This window comes from Rhea pennata, chromosome 9, assembly GCF_028389875.1.
Source record: "Rhea pennata isolate bPtePen1 chromosome 9, bPtePen1.pri, whole genome shotgun sequence".
NCBI lineage: Eukaryota > Metazoa > Chordata > Aves > Rheiformes > Rheidae > Rhea > Rhea pennata.
Genome location: NC_084671.1, coordinates 17,332,135 through 17,354,138, shown reverse-complemented (window position 1 = coordinate 17,354,138; position 22,004 = coordinate 17,332,135). Strand labels below are relative to the sequence as shown.

At 40.1% G+C, this 22,004-nt stretch overlaps 1 protein-coding gene across 1 annotated transcript in view; it reads right to left on the bottom strand.

Annotated features, from left to right (window-relative positions):
- SLC9A9 (solute carrier family 9 member A9) overlaps window positions 1-22,004 on the bottom strand; it is a 205,712-nt gene that overhangs the window by 44,012 nt on the left and 139,696 nt on the right. Inside the window, exons 13-14 of the mRNA XM_062582591.1 lie at window positions 13,253-13,301; window positions 7,252-7,331 (exon numbers count right to left, since the gene is read on the bottom strand). Of these exons, the coding sequence (XP_062438575.1) occupies window positions 7,252-7,331; window positions 13,253-13,301 (129 nt within the window). The remainder of the gene's footprint in view (window positions 1-7,251; window positions 7,332-13,252; window positions 13,302-22,004) is intronic.

The following is a 22,004-nucleotide window of genomic DNA, read 5'->3' as shown; positions in this document are numbered from 1 at the left end:
TCTAATGAAGCTGGTAATGTTTTGTCATTTAGTTGTTATGAATGATGTGTTATGACATATATGTATATATTGTGTTATGAATGACATGTTAAGCAGAAGGCCATTCCCATTCCTGCCTGAGCAGAAATGGGAACTAATCAGATTTACTCAAGAAATTTCACCTTCATGAAATTTCCAGCATAAGTTTACTTACTTAAACATTCTAGATGAATATTAGAAATTTTCAGAGATTTCCATTACATTCTCTTAGTGTTAGGATGGTGACTTAAGGGAAGAAAGATGTCATGGGTTGAGACAGAGATCACATATAACACTACTGTTAAGTACTGAAATTTGATCTGCAGAAATCTTAGCTAAATCATTTTCAGATATTACGTACAGCTATGCCTATGCCCTCGCCCAGCAGAGCAGCCAATTTCTAAAGGTGAAAGAAGAGCCCTGCACTGTGTATTCAGCAGTGATGGTTGTCAGTGGAAGTGTTTTAAAGTAAATTAAAATGTGACTCTTCCTTCTATAATGGATTGCTATTCAGGTACCTGCAGATAGGCCAGACTTTACTGAAAATGTATGAACAATTACCGAAAGATAAGGACACAAAGACATGATTCCTCTACATACTAGCAAGGAATGAATCCCAAAATATTAATAATCCACAAATCCTAATAATGGGGATCCAAGGACTGGGGAAGGGAGAACTCTTTATAAATATACCTACCCTATATGCACACATGCATTCCCTCTGGGAATGTAATACCACGTGTGTATCATTTACTCATCCTTCTAAGTGTGCTGAGACTTTATACGTGTATTGAACAAAAAGAAACTGCGCTGGAAATAATGGTGATAAATTGTTAGACACTGAAGAAAGGAGATAATGCCTTCGATTCCAACAGCGTCTTCTGAGTGTCCATTCGTGGAGTGTATTATGCTGAGGACTATTGCTGTCGCTGTCTGTCCACAAAAACACACGTGCTCTCCTCCCTCCTCCCATGCTTCTAACTTTTGCTTTTAGACAGGATAGTTGAAGTTTTGTGGAACTAAAATTCCTGCAGCTCCCTTGTTCCTTCAGGATCATGGTGGGGGAAGGATGAGTTCAAGTATTTGTATTTTGCAATAAAAATATCAAGAAACTATCGCTAATAATTTTTACATGTCTCTTGCAATGGAAGGTTGAAAAGGAGCAGATGTCAAATGCGAAACATCTACCATCATCTTCTCATAGATGTTATGCTGATGGGGATGAACTGCTATTAATGTTATATGCAATGTGAACAGTGAAAAAGCACGAGTTTAGACATGCTTTCTGGGCAATAATCGAGTATCTTCCCTTGATTCTATAACATGGCACACACCATCTTATCGAGAAGTCTTGCTAAATATAAAATCTAAAGTAAATCTTACCTACTCTCAACTATCATGTTGATGACAGAGTATTTAGATGAGTGCTTAAATGAGTATTTAAAAGAGGATTTAAATAGTGCTATATACTAAACAAGTAAAGCACTTATTTAACTTTTATTCACACTTGATACTTAATTTCATGTTTTAATAATGTTCCTCTCTCGTAAAAATATCTGAATGATAAGCAGATTTTCAAAGAACTGACATGAGGATACTTTACAAATGAGAATGATTTTACTTGCATATTCAACATAGAGTTGTTCAATAATTGTTTATCAAAGTTTTTGCCTGTGAATGGAGGACAAACGGAGGTCATTTATTCTGTTTAATCATAATCATATGTTTGTTTATTATGTTAATTTGCAGAATTTCAACAATTTTGCCTGCTTGGAAGGGTCAGGAATGGCATCAAATCAGATGTAGTGATTATCTGTGCCAAAAAAGAACTGTGAGTTTTCCTAGATCATGTGCTTGCAAATGTGGTTTTGAATGAGTTTTGAGCCAAGCTCAGAGTAATGGCAATTGTTGATAACGGTAAAATACCTTGGGGACTCTGTCCTGCCCAAATTTGCAGTGTTTGAGAAAGCTTTAAGATATAGGTAGTTGCACTTGCTTCACATTCTTGTTCTTGATACGCACTGTATTTCACTGATCAGGTTTTGTGTTTCCTCTCAGCTTTTACTGTGATTTACTTATAGCATCTGCAAAATGAATTCCTGTTTTCTATTAGCAGGTCTGTGCCATGATGTCTAGTTTTCATGCTAGCCAAATCCATGTTACCGTTTCCTTGCCCTACCTGCCTTGGATAACATTGCATTACCTGATGCTGCTTTACTTTGTAATGAGTCTCAAGCCTCTTGGAAACGGGACTGTCTTTTCTCTATCTGAAAACTGTCTAGGTCCAAACTGGGACACAGCATGCTATTTTGCTGTTCCTAGTGAAGTGCTGAAGATTACCATATTAGTTATCAGGAAACCTTTCATTTACCAGGAGATAAAAGAAACCTGTGTGCACACACATTTTTACAGCCTCTTGTTATCTCTTTCCAAAGATGTCTGTCTCTGATACGACAGTGGTAAGTCATGCCATAAGGAAAATTCAGCTGAAGACCATAAGATGCTGACTTTTTCTTTGAATCAGTTCACCGTACCCTAGAATGCATTTTTGCTTTTAGTAGCTTTTACATTTTCTTACAGGTGAAGAGTGGTACTTATCTTACTTCATAGGCAGTCATTATTTCTGTTTTATCCATGCACAAAGCACAGGAGAAATAAAATGATAGGTGCCCGGATAAGTTAAGGAGGATAAACTTTTGAAGTCTTTACAAGTAATGCAGTTCCTTTTGGCTGATTGATGTCAGGCAAGTGGAAAGGCCATACACAACTTTCTTTTAAATTGAAAGGAGTACAACCGAATGGTTGGTAAGTGCAGTTCAAGAAGAAACACTTTTAGAAGTTTCTCTATGCAGAATTGGTTGACTCTATCCCAGACTCCTGCTTCTCTTCAGTGTAACTGAATGTTAGTTCTCAAATTCAGAAGAAATCTATAAAGAAGGAGAAAGCACTCCTCCTCCTGCTCTATTTGTGGCAGTGTGCATGTGAGAAAGTCAAAAGGGAAAGCTCTGTAGAAGTTAGGCATCCACATGCCTATGAGGATTTGGTGGCTTGGCGTGATATCAAGAACGCAGTGCGCTTGTCATTGTAACACTTACAATACCCACATCTGCCAGCTAACAACAACCATCATACTTCACTTGCTGCTCCCACTCGGCCATAATGTGTGCCGGAGATAGGGATCATCAGTACTCTGGTCATGGTCAGCCTTGGAGGACCACATCACACCCAGTTCCTTCCTCACCCCGTGGTTGGAAAAAAATCGACCAGACCTGGATGCAGGTCAGTCAGCCTGAGACTCATTTATGATAATTTAGTGCATATTAAGTATTAAGAAGAAACTTACCATGTATTTGAAGCCTTTGTCCCTCTTCTTCCTTCCCTTCTTGCGTTCACCCTGTTTCCTCTATTGTAATCTTGCATACATTTTCCTGTTTGGCAGCAACTCTTGTTTCCCAATGCACGTTTCAGTGTGTGGTAATGAAGAGTGAACGCTCCTATTAGACATACATGTCCTGCAGCATAATGCAGGCTTCTCCTTAGGAAGGTGATCATTTACGATGGAAACATCTTAGCATATATATTATGCTCTCTTTTTTCCCTCTTTGGTTTCTGTTATTTCTGCATTTTTGAATTTTAGTGCAGGAATCCCACATACTCTCTTCTTTCAGTATACAGCTTTAACAGCAAGGAGGGCAGTGTAGTCACCTTCCCGACTGATGCTACAGAACAGCCAGGGAGAGCAAAAGTGACCCCATGTGAGGAAGTGAGAATTACATGAAGAGAGAGAGAGAGAAGAAAAAAAAAAAGCCTTAGTGGACAAAAAACTTGCACAAAATCATGTTAAACAAAAATTGATTGCAGAAGTTCAGTCCAAAGTAGCTGGAAATGAAGATTGTTTGCAGTATTACACCATTAATATACCTTCATTTTTAGGGCTAGGTTGTGGCTTGGAACACAGGCCTATGTAGAGGAGAAAGGTATCTCTTCCAGTGCTGGATGTGTGTCCCATGTCTTGGGATCAGGCAGGCAGAAACCTGCGGCAGTCTAATATACATCCTATCTGCAGTAAGTGAGAAAGGAGGTTTGGGACTGAGAGGGGTTAAAAGCAAATTGCTGCTACCTGAGAGTAAAGTTTTCATTCTCTTGTGGGATGCATCTAGAATGGCACAACTTCGCTCATCGTGGCCTTATGTACAGAGGACTTTGCTCTTGCAGGAAAAGAAAATCTTTATATTCTATACAATGCTGGATTATTGATCTTATTTTTTTTCAGATGAATTCTTGAATTTGTTTTTATTTTCCCTCACTTTTCTTCTCAACTAGCCTTTTAGTAGTTCATGACAGCTTTGACTGGTAAAGCGTTATTAGCTGTTAAAGCAAGGAAGCTGAAATAGATTCACTGGCATTTATACTCTTTCAAATATCATGCATTTTGTTTTGCATATTACTTGTTTAAATTATTGAGATGAAAATCCAAGAGGATACCCAAAGTACTCAAATGATCTCTCCTTATTTTAATTGTTCCAATATTAACATTTCTTAGCACTGGTTTTAGAGAACAGTATGTTGTTCTCAAGTGTCAATACTTGATTCAAAGAGATCCATTTAAATAAAAGGACCCTTGCTGAATCCAGCTGGCTTTGGAGCAGGCTCCTGCTGTTTCTTTCAGAACAAGAACGAAATTTTATTCTCAAAGTCCATTTCAGTGTTTTGGACACAGTCCCACTCTGCAGTGGCAGGTTGCCGTTGTCTAAGACCACCGCATTAAGTGGAAATCCTTCAGAAGGACAGCAAATAACAGCACAGCCTTTTGGTTTCATCAGTGATATTTTCTCCCTCTTGTTTTTCCCCCGTGAAATAAACAGGCAGAGAGATGTTACTGCCAGAAGAGTGGGTAGCTTTGTGCTAATCCCTACGAGGAAATGTCGAATTATAGAAATGTCAGTCATGCATGCTTTTGAAGCATATAACCAGATAGATGATTATTTTTAATATCTTTTCTTTGAAAACTCTATCACAATCCAGTATAGAAGCTGGTATAAATATTGCATTACATGGCAATTTCTTCTTTTAACTTCAGTAGCACAGCTTTGTGACCTTAGGCAGTGAAGGGCACAGGCGTGAGGAAAAGTTGGGGTAAATAATTTCTCTCTCCCTAAAAAGAATATATTTCAGGAATAGTCATACTGAAGAAATGTTCAGAGCTGTGAGTCACAGCATTAGTGGGCTGAACCATCATTCTCTCCAATGACATGGACATACATTTTCAGGATTAGTAAAATGTAGAAATATTATTTAGAATTAAAATATATTTTAGGATAATGGCAGGGCTATGGTCTCTGAAAATATGTGTTCAAAAGAAAAATTACAACTTGACTAGAAATGAGATCGCTGCTTAGGAATAAATTTGTGTTAATTTTAAGAATCATTTAAAATATTTTGTTGAAATGCAAAAACCTTTGAAACCAGACTTACTAGAATAAAGCAGCAGGGACCCAGATTCAAGGTCTCTACCATACAGATAACCTCGGAGAAGGCAGATGACCTTTGTTTTTGCTTCTTGTGAATCTCATAGCCCTTTCATTTTGCATGTACTGTTGTCTCTTTCATATTGATTTTTCTCTTTCTCTTTTGCCTGTGTCTTGTTTTCCAGCTTTACCCTTGTTATCTTTTTCATTTCTTTTCTAAGAAACCTCTGTCCTATTCTTGCCATTTCTGTCCACATTTTCTGCTCTCTCTCTTTCTTCTTTCAGAGCCCAACATTTCTTTTTTGCCTTGTTCATCTCTTCCTTCTGATTTATTGTTCTGTTTTTCTAAGATACACCACAAGCATAGGCTGTTCTGAAGAAGTGGGACTGGTGGTAGCTAAAGCCAGTAATGCTGGTACTTGGCATTAATTTTTAAACATATTTCCTCCTTTATGTTGCATTCACATACTATTTGTAAGTATCCTTGAAGAATTATTGTAGGGAAAAAAAAACTTAATTCTATTTGCTTTTTGGCCTTTATAACTGCCCTGACAGATTAATTAGGGCAATGCATCCTTTTTTAACTGAAAAGATGTTTTTTTCCATCAAAAGTCTTTTTGAAGGATAACTTCACTTGAACTCTCCTAGGAAGCTGTATTCCCAAAGAGTTACATTTTATCAGCTGAAATATTATTTCATCTGAGTTTGCTGCAGCTCACATCAGAAAAATATAGATGCAGCCTGAACATTAATCTCAGCTCAATAGCGCAGGCTAATGGAACAATAGACATACTACGGACTAATGGAGGCTGCTGGTAGAGCTTTGCCTCTTGAGTTCCTAAGCTAGGATGCATGGGAATTAGCAGGAGGACTTCTATTATGTTCATTGTGTTGGTCTGTTAAAGGCTTAGGGCTTGATAGTCATTGTGGGATTTCAACACCGCCAGCTCGCGAAACTTTGCAGAGAGAGGATAAAATGACAATAACCTAGAACGGGAGCATTTACCATCTCTTTGTGCAGGCATTAATGACAGCGTAGGTGTCGGGGTGAAGCAGCACATGCCATACCAAGGCTCTGGGAGATAGACATTGAGAGTGTAAGATGTGACAGTGCTGCCTCAGTAGGAACATGAATGAAAGTACAAGGGTCAGGACTCCAGGAAAAATGAAATGCGAGCTCCAGCAGCTACATCTTCACAGTGGGTGCATCTTTCCCTGGCTGTTTGTAGGGGTGTGGTTAAACCAGTGTTGTCCTTCTTTGTACTTTTTCTTGGCTAGCTGCTGCTCTGCAACATGCAAGCAGGTAGCAGCAGCCTTTGGCTTGAGGAAGTGTGGAGCTGCCAAGTGCCATCCAAGGAGGTCTGGAAAAGGTCTTGCCCTCCAGCCTGCCTGTCCCCATCCCAGTCAGCCATTCTGCAGTCTCCAGCTTCCATGGTTGATTAATAATTGGCTTAATTTTATCTTGAAATTCAAACAGGTTCATTTATTTAAATGCATTGACTATATTTTGCCAAAGGGCACTGGTTCTCATCTCAGTTCATTCTCACTCCCTGCAGCCTCACTCAGGAAGGTCCTGCTGCACTCCTCCGCTTCTGCAAAACTCGTGTTTCTTTGTTTCATGGTTTCTTCTCCTTACAAAGGCTGTAATCTAAACAAATGTGTTTAGATTTTGGATATAAAAGTATAATCATGTTTGGATTCTTAAATATTTTGAATGTCAGTTGTAATGAAGCTAACGTTTATGGCTTATAAATGGAAAGGATACTTGTGGTCAAATCCGTACCATATTCTGAACAGCCATGCACTCTCAGCTTTGGTTGTATTTTTATCCAAGTTGGATGCTCTCTGCAAAATAAGCAAGTGCATAAAATGGAAAGTGTTTTTAGAACGTAAACAAAACAAAGTTCCAATATCAAAAATACATGTCAAACCATATTACAATTAACTGTTTTTTTTTTTTTTTTTTTTTTTTTTAAAAAAAAGCCTCTTTGGCCCAGGAATTTAATCTCTGTGCATCAGTTCCTGAGCAGATTGGCTCATATAGTGCATTTCTCATTGCTATATACTCACTGGAAGGGTTCAGCATTTACTTTTATTAATTATTCCAATTTTATTAAGCAGCTGTGAAGCACTATATTCTGAGATCAATAAAATGATATTTCAATTTAATTGCTGTTGTGGGATTACTTCAGTTTACTCTTTCCAGCTCAGATGCTATTTGTGTATGGCTAACAAAATGTCATTCCCAAAGGGATCAAGATATTCTGCTTATGACACAACTTTCTTTTCTGTGCTTCTTTCCAAGGTGAGAGGAATACAGCAACTTTGGGAAGCAGGGATAGTCTTAAGTACCAATATGTACTGGCTCAAAACACTGCCCTACATTCTGCAAATTAATTCTGGGAAGCTCTGCACAGATATATGGGCCATCCTTTTACTCAGGGTCATAATTTGGAATAGTACATTAGTAACAGTCTTCTGTTCAAAGACAGCTAGTTTAGTTATGCTCTGGGCATTATATCAACACAAGCAGAAGAATTAGTGGCAGGATGGAATTAGGAATGGGAAGGCCAGTTCCCTGAAGAATACTCCATTATCATCCTGCTGCTGTTTTGCTGCAAGTTAGATTATTTTTTAATGGGAATGTTTTCCTTTATGCAATTCCCAGGCAATTCATCTGATCATTTTCATATTTTAATCTAATAATACATTGAAAATGCCATTTCTTATTGTACATCAGCATGCAAGTGAATTCACTGATGATGATAATGTTAATAGTCTCATCCTTAAAACTGTAAGGGCTAGTTCCAACATGGGCTGGATCAAATACAACCTTTAGGTGGGAGCTTTTATGCTGATTTTACAAAGTTTTGGGTAATGTTAGGGGGAGACAGAAATCGTGTTATAGTTACTGATGATTGTGGTAATACCAAATGCTGCCACAGTAAATTTAAAGATGGACCAAATAGATGGAATATTATTCTTGAGATCTGATTCCTTATTATGAATTGAGTGTTTTAGAGCAGTCCCTAGCAACTGCAGGATCCAGGGGGAAGATGGTGCTAATCCCTAAAAGAGCAGCGGCAAACTCTTCTAAGCCTGTATCAGTGTGTGTTGGCAAGATAGATGCAGGCTGGTGAAAGTGTTCAAACGTTTAAGTAATAAGAGCGATGACGGGTAAGATCTGTGTTAAGTCTGTATTTTTTAAATTTTTGGTGAGCTTATTTAAGAAGGCCTAAACCAAATGGAAAGCAAAGAGAAAACGAGAATCTGTAGCTCTCTGCGGTGTAGCTCCTGCAGAAGCAGTACAACTAAGGGATGGCGGGAGATGTCACAGGGAGTTCTCCTGGCCTGTTGCAGAGACCTCGGTCTCATTATTTTAAAAAGTAATTCCTCACTTTCCCTTCAGGACAGAGAAGTAAGAGTAGGGGAAACAATTCATCACCTCTTCTGGACAAGGCAATTCTCTCTGTGAAGTGCGCTTTGAGAATGCGCATCCTGTTTTTGGGAATAATATTTGGGAATAACCTATACGGAGATTCACCACTCAGCTGACAGATGAAGCTTGTGTGGAGAGACGCAAATATTTTCCTCTTTATTACTCACAAAGATACAGGGATAGTTAAATAAACTGACTTCATATAATGAAAATTAGTTTAACTGAGATGATGTTGATAGGTATTTAGCAGGCTGCTTAGTTTTCTTCTGAGATTAGTATTGTATCTACAGTATTCTTCCAGAGTGCTTGTGGAAAATGCATTCGTACATGGTCTCAATGGGGATTAACCTAGCAGAATCTGAGGTACAAAAACTACCTGAATAAAAGATTTCAGCCGTCTTTGTTTATGGGAAATTAGTTAAAAAAACAAACAAAAAAATAAAATATCAACACTGCCTTGCAAACTTTTGACTATTTCTTAACAGATCAACTTTGCAGCTCAATTCAGTGATTATTTCTGCTCACCAGAGTTAGCCTTCTGTGTTTATGCTCTGAATGTGTATGAATGTGTATGCAGCAAACTGACTGCTTTTGTTTATTTCTATATATTATCTGTGTTTTTTCAGAACCAAGTTACGAAAGTCCATCAATAAATAAATGGATATTTATGAGTTAGGCTATTATATCTTCTGTTTATGCATAATGATTTGATGATAAACACATTCGAGTCAAGGCAAGACAGGCTTAACACAAAGAAACTGAGAGATGCTTTTAATGGATGAGATCTTGGCATGGTGAAGTCCAGATGGTGATTATAAATTAGAAGACTATAGCTCCGCTAGGGAAGGAGCCCAGTCCTTACAACTGGGGTTGTAATCTCCCTGTGAGCTGACTGCCCAAACCACTGTTTGAGCCAGTTCAGAATAAAGCCAGCAACAACTATGTGCAAGGACTCATAAATAATAACTGTACATCCTTCAGAGAAGAGAAGACTGATTTTGTGGGAGGAGAGGAGAGGGAAGGAAAGAAGAGGGAAGAAGGTAAAGAGATAGGTAAAGAGCACCACGAAGCTGCTATTGCCTTCTGCCATGTCATGGGGTGGGGGGAGTTTCAGGGCTTTCTGTGTCTCAAAAACATCCAGGTCTGGTTCTAGATATGGATTGAAAGGCACTCTCACCAAAATACCCTGTATGCTGGCAGTTACCCCCATCATGCAGGAGTCCAGGATTCAGGTCTCCTCAGCAGACCTCGAGGCTGCCTGATTCCGGCTGAGGGCTCTAGCTAGGAATGAAGGAGCCTGGAGGCTTAGTTTCTAAGTTTGCTAACTTCTACACATCTTATTCTTAAGTGGATTCACACCTTATTTCTGGTACAAATCCTCCTGAAGTCATGGTTTAAAGTTTGCCAGGGTCAGACCTATAACTGGCCATGGGAGACATTGGCCTAAGTTATTTGTCCAGGTTCTTTGTGAAGCTTATGAATATGCATTCTGCAGGAGTCAAAACAAGCTATGATTTCAGGAGACTTATGAAAAAGCATGCAAGTATTTTCATGTTCAAACCGTTATGTTTGATAATTCACCTATTGTTTTTTTTCCTCTGGTCACGTTTTCTCAGGAGGAGGAGACAGAATTTTAGCAATTTGGTGGTCTGAGTTGTGTGCCTTGCTCAGGTAGGCTTCATCTCTGCCTTTGAATGAATGGCCTTTAAATTCAAATTCTAAGGTGCAGTAGCATTGCCGATGTATTGTGTACATCTATAGGTGCTGAAGCTTTAATTCAGAGCATAGGGAGTTAAATTCACTTTTCTTCTCTAACTTTGAATTGATGGATATGGTGTGGGGCACATCTCATATGAAAGAGAGGAAATGGGACTTGTTCTCTGCAGGCTGCTTAGCTGCTGAAGAGTCAGATAAATAAATGACTGCTGAATCTACAACCACAGATCTGCTAGTCCCAGACTTGAGCTTCTGCTGCTGCATCTCCATATGCAGCCTCTGCAGAGGGCAGGTACGCTGGTATCACTGCCGCTCTGCTGAAGTCAGACCGCCAGCTCACACCAGCTCGAGCACGTGCTCTGTGAACCCTACTGCCTGCTCTTACAACCCCCTAAGTCCATCGCTTACAGTGCAGCCAAGGCCTCCTACAAGTGTGCAGTGGAGCTGTCCAGTACATTTTACTATGTAGGAGCAGGATGAGTCAGTAGGTGTCATCTTTGGGGAAAAATAGTAGGAATGATATAAAAAACATGAAACTCTAAAAAACTGTGATTAAAAGCCTCACTTTGTAGTCACTTCTGCAAATCTAGACATCGTGTGACAGGCCTGTATGAACTACAAGCGATTCAGTCACCAAAAAAGTCAGGAAGCATCTAAGTCAGGAGCATTTGGAAAATCATGAAAGAGTACGTTTAAAGAAATAATCTGAAATAAATTGAAAAACAATGATGGGTAAAATGGTGGGTACTGAGTTAAAACTGAACTAGAGAGAATGCAATAGAGGTCTGAATTAGTAAAAGACTGAGATGTCAAATAGAAAGAAGTCAGTGAAATGAAAATAACAGACCATGGAGAAAAGAGAAAATCAGGGCAACAAAACTGTCTTCCAAAATAAGATTTGTTACTATAAGGAATGCTGACTTGGACATGACAGGGCATTAAATGTGTTATATTTATTTACACCTGCTATATTGTATTGCTGAGTTTTGTCAACAGATCTAGGTGTTAATTCACAGGACAAAGCTGGGATACTGGATGCGTCGTTGTTATTCATAAACATGATTTATTTTCATTTTTAATAAAACAGCGAGAAAATTAGAAGCCTGTTGATTTCTGAAGAAAGCAAATTTTTGCAAGACATACACATTCAGTAGATTTTATACTATGAGAATAGTTCAGCATTCTCTGATGTTTAATAATTCATGATTGCTATAAACTGGAAAATTTCAGAAATCATACAGTTTTGAAGTGCAATCAAGAATAGATTAAGGTTAAGATTAAGGTTCTGGGCCCTGGCCTTCATCAGATTTTGGACCGAGACTTTGCAGGAATTTTTACTGAGATGATTAGTGAGTCTTTATTAGAGTGATATTAGTGAAGAGGACTTTCCTTTCAGAGGCAGAAGCAGAATAAATCAGTATCTTGGCACGATACAATGGGAGTGGTATGCTAACACCTTTAATACTGACTGAGATGAAGTTTATGGACAGATATGAATGGTAAAGGTGATTTTTCATTTTTTTTCAAAGAAACACTGGGACAGTTTGATGTCTGAAATCAAAGTTGAGACTCTGAGTGCCTTCAGCTGTGTGAAGATCTTAACCCCTCCTCCCCCCCAAAACCAAAAAACCCCACACCCTTAGCAATTCACTATATAGGAAAAATTAAAATTCTGCTTGATGTTATTTTTCATGTATTTTCAGGTGAATTGTTCATGTCTTGCCATAAGATATTTCCTACGTTTATCTCACTGTTGTAAGATTTCATTATCAGTTCTAGCTGTGCAGTCTGAAAGAGCAAAGCATGGTATTACCTGGAAATAGGGACATAGTTGGCATTAGGCATTTTTTTTTTTGCTTTTTGCTTTGGCAACTTATTTAATGTAGCATTGATTTTCTCTGTTCCTACTTCTGTTCCACCTACCATGCTAAAGGACATGTTACGTCTCTGTGTATTGACTGTCTTATAGATTTCTACTGTTGTTGCAGACAGTGCTGCATTTGAAACAATTTCATACATATATGACCAAAAAAAAAAAAAAAGGTGGCATCTTGTTAGATAGCCTCCTTTAGTTTAAAGTTTTCCACTTCAGTAGATACTCAGGGTATTGCGTGGAAAATGAGACATTCTTCCAGGAGCATGACCCACTAGAAATTAGAATGTGAACATTACAAATTTTACTTGTTTAATCCAGGGAATGCAATGTTGTTCCGAAATGTCTCAATTCCATGAGAAGATCATAGATGTTTGGATTTATCATGGCAGTACTTCCATTATTTTGTGTATCTGACCTCTCAGGGTACCTTAGCATGTATTTGCAGTAATTTTCAAAATTTTGTAGCATTTTTAGTTACAGAATTCTCATGAGTACATGCACATTAAAATATATACGTACATATATATACATATATATATATATATATATATACACATACACACAGTCCTCTCCCTGGCCCTTGCACAACAAACAGTTACAAAATACTTTGCAGCTCCCACTGTTTTAACCTGCTGGTTTAAAAATTTTCAGATATAACGCTATTTTTTACAAATACGATTTGCCAACAACTGAGTGGCTTTGAATTTGGCACGTATATCTGATATTGGAACATACCTGGTTTGCAGCTTCTGCTTTCAGATCTTCATCTGGATCTACACCAACTCTGTTAAAAAAAAAAGAAAAAAGAAAAGACATGGTAATGGTCTGCTGCTTCGTGGGCAGAAACGTTTGTCTTGCGCTGCTCAGTTCCTACAAAGTGAGAAATGCAGAGAAGAGCTGGCCAAACATTAAGATCACTTTCTGAGTCAGGAAAGTAGCCCTTAGTAAGTATTTAGGGAAACAGCAGATTCTTTTTGCCATCTATTCGTAACGCCGGAGATTGGAGTCTCCGCCTGGCTCTGATCCGTGTCTGGTGAAGCGCCGTGGAGCCCCAGCGCGCCCCGCAATCCTGCGGCTCCTGGCGGAAGGGGGCGGTGGGCTCTCGAGGCCCGGAGAGGACCAGGCGCTCGGGCGGTGGAGGTTCTCCGCCGCGCAGCGCCAAGGACGACCTCAGCAGCCTGAAGGGGCTTCGCAGGGGCAACCAGAGGGGAGAGGGGACTGCAGAGGTGCCGTGCAAGGTGACGGGAGCTTGGATGGCATCTCACTAACGTGGCCGGGAGAAAGATACGGGCTGGTAAAAGTGATGGGGTGGAAGAAGTGAGACACGTTCGATTTGGCCGTTCTGGCACCAAACCGAAAGGCAGCTGGGAGGCGGGGGGCTGGCTGGCGGAGGCAGGCTGGCGCGGGGGGCCGCACCGGGACAGCGAAGGGCGCAGCGCCGGAGGATGAGTAACAAACTTCCGTGTCGCCGGAATCAGAAGTCCACAGCTAGCGCGACCACCCGCCCCCGAACGCCCCACAAGCTGCCCGAGTAACGCCAGGCCGCTGCGCTAATGCAGAGCTTACTGATGCAGAGAAAATGGGTTATTTCACCAGATGTTCATTTAAGGCCACATTTCTGTTTTCCTCACTTTCTTCCTTGTGGAGTATGTTTTTACTTTCAGTAGCAACACACCAAAATACATTTAAAATCATATTTATTATTGACAATTGCCTGGCTCACCATTCTTTACTGTAAATATTAAGCATGTGCTCCTATGCAGCCCGGGACAAGGACAGGAACTGTATGCAAAGCAGATGCTTTTTATATGTAAATCCTGAGTGGAGGAGAGAATGAAGGTTTGTTTCTATCACAGCCCTTGAGCTTCAACAAATCTGAGTCCTCCGGGCATAAATATTTCTTTTGATTAAAAATAATGATCCCGGTGCTGACTCAGCAAGGAGACAGAATAAATAAATAGCTGTTTTCTTTTTCTTTTTTTTTTTTGTCCTTTTGTCCTTTAAGTTGCTCAAGAAAGCTTCAGAGGGTACTGACCTATTCATTACTTTGCAGTAAGTTAGATATTTTGTGTTCCGTTGGCACGAGAGCATTTGCACGGCTGGGGGGATAGGAAGCCTAGCAGGGGTTTAACCAGCCGCCCGGCCCTGGGTTTGCTGTTGCAGCGCGGCCGTGCCTGGGTCCTCCCAGTTCTGGAAATAAGAAATACAACGGATTTACGCAGGGCAGGGGTAGCTGAAAGGCTGCGACGCAAGCTTCCCCCGCGCGCGCTCCCCTCGGCGAGCTGCCGCGGCCCCCCGGGTCGGCGCTGTGGGACCCCGGCGAGGGGCTGCGGGCGCCGCGGGCCGGACGTCTCGCCCGCGCGGGCCGAGCGCAGGCGGTGGGAAACGGTTCGCCCCGGGCGTGCAGGCACCGCCACCGCAGACGGGAACGGCAGGGCGGCGTGGCCAGCGCGAGCCAGAGCCGCCGGCTGCAGCATCGTGCTGGTACCGCTGACGTAACTTCGCCCTAGCCGCAGGCACAGAAAACTGTCTGGGTTTAGAGAGTTTTACAGAAATTGTTTTTTTCCCTGTGGTCTCCATAAGATTCTCTGCCTGTGTAATTTCTAGGGGCTATAGAGGCAGCCAGCAGGGCTGTGCAGAAAATAGATTATTACAGTATGGCACATACGAAGATATTCACTTTAAATCTTAACAGGAGTATTATGTTTGAAGCCAGAAAAAAAAAAATCTATCTAATGACATCACACTTATCTTAGATTTTGCACGTATGGAAAGAAAAGAAGGGTTGTGCGCCATAGGAATATCGCAGAGCCGCAGCTGATCTTTCCTCTGCTCTGTTCTCTGCCCTGGTTAAAACACAGGGTCAGATGCCACCGGCTTTCACCTTACGTAATAGCATCTCGCTATTGGAAAGTAGGAGGTATAGCACAATCTTCTCTCTTGATTTAAAGTCCTTTGGGGAAAGACTAGATCATTCTTTGCATTCTAGGAGAGAGTTTTGCAATGCATTAAAATAGCAGTATATTTTTGTAATAATCTGAATGTTAGCAATTTTATTAAGTATGCACTGAGCAGACTCAGTTCCGTCACTTCTGAAACTGAGGCTCATTATTTTGTATGCAAACGTAGGCTTTGGAGCCTGACATTGGGCACCTAGCAGTGAAAATCACGGTCTGCCATAATTAGCTCTGATATACTAGATATGAACTGGAATGCTATTTTTAAAATGCAAATTTTGAAAAAACAAAGCATAACAAATTACATGAGACAGTTGAGACAACTGAAATTAAGCACAGACATGCAATTCAAGCTTACATCCTTGGCTTCCTCAAAAGTCCTGCAATATCTAATGCTATTGCCACTACAATCTGCAAACTTAAACTCTTATTAATTACCGTGAAGATCTCTAAGAAATATGCTGTTGCAATAACGTTGTAAAAATCTGTCCCCTTTTAATGTTCTCAGTTTTCCCCCTTCTGTGAGAAGATACAATGGATGGTCAGAAAAACACTTTCCAAACTGAGTATTTTTTCTTCTTCCATGTCCTTCCTTGCTGTCCATTTTGTTACTTTTCTTCTATTATCTTGTTTTACTTCTTGCATTCTCCCTTTTCTATCCTTCTGTCCTACTTTCCAAGTTCCTCTCTGTTCCTTCTTCCTTTATTCTTGGCTCTTCTGTGGCTGTTGTATGTTTTTATTTCTGCTTTTTTGTTTCTGCACCTTTTCATTTTATATATTAAACATTTCGGATGACCTTTCAACCAGCCTATTTGGAATGAATATAGACTAAATGGCTTTTTCTTTGTTACAAAGCAGTAGCTAAGAAAGATCCTTCTTTTCTCATTAAAACATTGGCACTGCTGTGATCTTTATCAGTGTTCATTTTTAGTGAAAATATGCCAAAGCCGAGCTTTTGTGTAAGAATCATTGTTGGGGCCTGTCTCTTTAAGAGACAAAGAAGCAAAAATATGATAGGATTTTTTTTTCCTCAAAATATTTCTGAGAAAAGGAAGTCACAGGGGGAATCTCTTCCTCCCATCCATCCCTCTCTGTTCAGGCTTGGACTCGTCCTCTAGCCCCAGAACTGGCTGAGATTACTTTGGCAGAAAACCCTTAATATCCTGGTTTTACAACAGGGTAAATTGATTTAGGCTTATGTTTTGAGAATGTGAAATATGACAGTTTACTGAGTAGATTTTTCATCAGCAGCTTATTCTCAGGTAGCTTTAGATAAGCTGAGAGGCAGCAGGACCGGCTGAAGGCAGCTGCAGGGCAGTGCAGGTTTCCTTTCCCCAACAAACATTTCCTTCTGCTGGTATCTGCTTCTCCTCATGTTTGTTGAACCTTTTCTGGCTTTGACCTGTAATATTCACAAATAACGTGGTGATTTGTTTAACAAGTAAGTGGATCCAAAGCTTTTTGGGTTCAGGTAGCAGTTAGGCTTACTCCACTTGCTGCCACACACGGTGAAACTCCCATTTTTTCTACTGCATGAATCAGACTGTACAAAGTTAGAATTGGGTGAAACTGGACTTTCATTTTGATTTTCAAATATCCATTGTATGCTTTTTCATTTTTTATTTGTATTCTTCTTCAAATTTGCTGAAATATTATAAAGAACATTTGGCTGAAATGTACACATTTTAAGGAGGATTTGGATTTTATTAAGAACAGTACTTTTTCCATAAAGGCAAATTCAATGAAGACTTTTTAATCAGCTCTACCTAGCTGTGCGGTTCATCTACTGTAGGTATTTAGATAAGCTTTAATAACATTGTAGATTCAAATGCCCCAGACAGCAAGGGATTCAAAATCCAAACTCTGAGTAAATATCTGAAAGCTGTTCTGTGTCTCTGTTTTTTTAACTGGATCAAAACCTGGATTCAGACACTGTTCAGCGTTGCTGTATTCAAAATCTGGAGCTGAACCCTCTGCCTTCAGCCGGTCGCCGGCAATTAGACCTAACTGTTGCTAGGAGCCGTGCATTAGTCTGCAAAAGTACCCTTTGCAGCTGACGATATTTAATTCCCTGTGTGCTATCAAGTGCATCATTTTTTTTTTTAGCAACAGTCAGAACGCGTTTGATAATAAAAGGAGGAGTTTGTCACTGAATACAAAGTGGTTGATCGCATCTTTTTCTGTGTGGTTTGAAATGAAAATGGATGGAAAGATAAATCCCAAATTGTCAGGGAGAATAAAAGAAAGAAATACAAAACCAATCCATAGGAAGACTGAGTAGTAAATCACTTTTCAGACAATGAGAACTTTTCATTCCCTCATTTCAAAGTACCGCAAAGCCAACATTGTAGGAGAAGATGTCTACTTTCTGTAGTGAAGCCACAGAAAAGCTTAGACCCGTATATTCGTGACGATTTAGCCGTGTCGGGTGGCTTTTGGTGCCTACATCTGCCTGTGATTCTCAGCCTCCCCCCACTAATGCTTTGGGTACCGTGAAACCTCTCGTTAGAGCCATTGCTCCGAAATGTGACTTCTGGGTGCCGCAGCCCTGCTTTGGGGCCCGCCGGGGCTTTCTGCACGCGCCGAGCGCGGCAGTCCGGCCCCCGGGCCGCGCGAGCTGACTCTCGCTCGTGGGCGCGTGCAGCGCCTACCGCAAGCTCCCCGGGGTTAGCGGTGCTCGGGGCGATGCAGCCGGCTCTGCTGCCAGCCGGACGCATGACCTGACTGCCAGGGTGGGTGCTGTCCCCTCCTTATCCAGGGCTGACGGATCAGTGTCCAGCAAGGAACTGGGGGGGGGGGGGGGGGGCTGGTTTGAGGGACCATCTCAGCTGGAGGTGTGCCACCCCACACCTCCCTCTCCCCTCAAAGCACCATAAATACTCGCTCGAGAACGATGTAGACAGTGGCACTGCCACCGTCTTGCTGAGGTTGTCCTGTTTTACCAAACATCTTTCAACTTCAAGCACTGATGAAGCCCTGGGGAAACATTTTCTATCTGTGTATTATTTGATGCAGCTCATGATACAATGAGCAAAACATTCGGTGTGGAAAGATTTCCGAGAGAAGTGTCTCCTAATGTGAGTAACAGATTCTTCCCTGGTCTGTCTAAGCGTATGACGCTGAAGGTGTAGCTGATGGCACGTGATGTTACAGAGCTGTCACACCAGGATCAGAATTTGTCATCCCTCCTTTACTCCTTTTCCAGATTACTAGGGAAACTAAGGCAATTCAAGAGGTGAGAAATTTGTAATACTTAGGTTAACAAAGATCCTTTTCAAACTCAAACTGTTGAAAAGTTGGTTAAAGCCACAGAATCACAGAAAATAGAGCTAGAAGGTATCTTGGGGAGTCAGATGCCTCATTCGCCTGACCACCAAGCCATGCGCAGTTGTGCTCTTTCTGGCAGATGTTTCTCTAGTCTGCTTTTAAAATCTTCGCATGGCAAAGGTTCTGCAACCTCCCTCGGCAATGTGCCCTGTGGTCTTATAGTCCTTACCAGTGGAAAGCCCACACTTTCCACCCTGTTCTTGATATATATATATATATATATATATATATGTATATGTATATATTTGTATATACACATACACAAACATATATCCACACACATGCACACTCGCACACAAAATAACTGCAAAATTGTTTTATATATATATAATACATATATAAAAGACATAGATCTAAATATTCTCTCTATATATTTGTATAGAAGAACAATTTTGTAGTTACGCTTAGGTATTTAAAGACTGTTTTGTGTCTCTCCAGTCTTCTCTTGTCTAGACTGAAATGTATTTGTATTAGACCAAGTGGCCAGAACTCAGGAGATCTGATGAATAATCAGCTCTGCGGCAGTGTGACCTTGGGCAATCTTCTTGTTTGTGACCTCTTACTCCCTCTACCCCATTACTTGTCTGTCCTGTATATAGATTTTGAATGCACACCCTCATTATGTGTTTGTACAGAATCTGGCATAACAGAGCTATGATTTTATTTAGAGCCTTAGGAGTCCTGCTGTAAGATAATTAATAATAATATCATCTTTTTTCCCTATCAAAGGTTTTACTAAAAGGACCAACTTTCCCAGTGTGATAGCCTCAGCCTTCCAATAGCTGTCTCATTTTAACTGAAACAGCCTGTAAGACTCAGTCTAGATCTCAAAGACTGCATATATTAGGAGGGGTTTTTTTAGTAAGTGATTTATAACCCAATTTTCAAAGATGGCCATTAAACAGCTTTTGCAACAGGAGTCTTGAATACTTTTGCATGAATAAATCTGAAGCTTGTGGCTATCCATCATCAGGCTATTGCATTGAGTACAGAATTATTAACTGTAAAGACTAGAAACATGAACAAAATCCAGAAGAGATTGTTTCACCATCCACAATAAATCATTACAATTGAAATTAAAAAACCTTCAGGATAAATAATGATTGCTCAGACCATTATTCTTGTCCACATGACAGTAACAATGATGTCTGTTCCTAAAAATCTGCCACCTGAAATCTGCTTTTTCTTATAGATTGCTTACTCTATGCATCAGCCCACAAGATGCCATCAAAAACATCAGTTTTTTAACGGTACAATATTTTGATTGATATAAATCCCATGGAGAACTATGGCATGTTTATAGATCTTTACAATTCAGCTCAGGCTTTGGTTTAAGTTTAAGGCTAGAATAATCACTTGTGGCTCCCAGCAGAAAGAACAAATCAGTTTAATTTTGTGCTGAGAAGGATCAAAGTAAATTATCAGGTAAATGATGCTTCCTAAATGGTTATGACAGCTCTTTGTCATGTGGCTAATGCTTTCCGTCTCACATATGCAAAATACTAAAATAGAACAAAGAGCGTGATTTTGAAACTGTAGAAGCATGTAAATAAGAGAAAGTTTGCCACACTTTGAATTTTGAACTTTCAATTTCATAAAACTGGAAACACAATTTGTTTGGAAAGCTACTGCAAAACATTAGTTTTACAGCCAAGGTTCATGGCACATTTTTTGGTTGACTTATGGAGAACTATCTGGTTGTAGAGCTGGCAATTAAACTAAATTAATATACAGCTGCAGCTGTATGAACGCCTGCCAAGTGAACAAAGGCTGCAGCACATGGAGATATTGTATAACTGCAAATGAAGCAGAAGGTTGAATACAGAACTGGAGTGCTCCATAAGAGGGCCACAAGTTTTCTAGATGTGATTTTAAGTATCAAAAAGAATTTGGATAATATTACTGCATAAAATTTTACAAATAATTTCCTTAGAGCCAGGCAGCTGTGTGAGAATGAAAATGGTACAAACTAGAAAGAATGGTTTACGTTCACATTTACATCATGCTTGTATGCAAAGAGTAACTAGAATGATGAACTACATCTCTAGTTAGATCTCAATCATTACTTGAGTTCTCCTATTATGTCTTGGTATCAGTGGAAGCACTAAAAATATGTATCATCAAAGTGATTTCACTTTGAAGCAACACGAGGTGCATCTGTATGACAAAATGCAATCTGAGATGTGGTACAATCAGGCCAGCGTGGCACTCCAGCTTGAGATTTCTGAGAAGTGGTGATTTATGTCTCTGTAATGCTTCTGGCATGTGAAACAGGTTACAAGCATCACTGTCTGTGTGGACATAGCCACAGAGCAGAATCAGGCCCCTTGCCTTGAAATATGAACCAGAGTAGACTCAAACAAGCATCATTTTCATTTCTTCCACGGAAATTTCTGAAATCAGCATCTGAAGTAGTATCATTGCATATGAATAAAATTGGAACAAAATGAGCGTGAAGGCTGACAGCAAGCAAAGCCGTGAGACCTTGGTTCTGTGTAGTGACAGTGTAACGATGGGGCTCGTTTTCAGATTTAGGGGAAGATCTGTGTAATAGACTGATTCTGGAATAAGGTTTGGTACATTATTCGCTGGGTTGTCACAAACAGGCTGCTTGTCGCACCAATGTTATCAGGTCTGGCAGTTGGCACAGGAAATGCAAGTTCTGCATTTATCCCCAGACACAGTGCAGCAATTGCATGAATTACATTGAATTTCATGTCAAACTGAAAAAAGTAGGAGCTGCTGGCTCTGCTGAACCCACTCTGCACCCTTGCTATACTGCAATGACATGCTACTTATAGTGAACTAAGCAGATCTTTACAATTAGGAAATGTACTATATTTTACAAGATACCATAAAACCAACAGGGCTTAAGTCGGATTTAAATCTTCAAGGTTCAAATGGACTTTATGAAAGGATCATTCCTCTACTTTGTTTGATGTTTTAATAATCTGTGAATTAGATATCACTTAGCGACATTTATATTTATTGATCTCACCTTTGAAAGGAACAAATACACTTCTATAGTGTTGCAAGTAATCAGACCTTTTTCATATTCAGGCAGGGGGCTATATTTGATTCCCATTGAAACCTGTTTCTGAAAAAATTAGGGCAAAGACTTATATTTTACATTTGAATGTACTACCTTTAGGAATCAGTGCTTACAGTTACTTTGCTTCTGAAACTTAGTATGTGGGAAATTT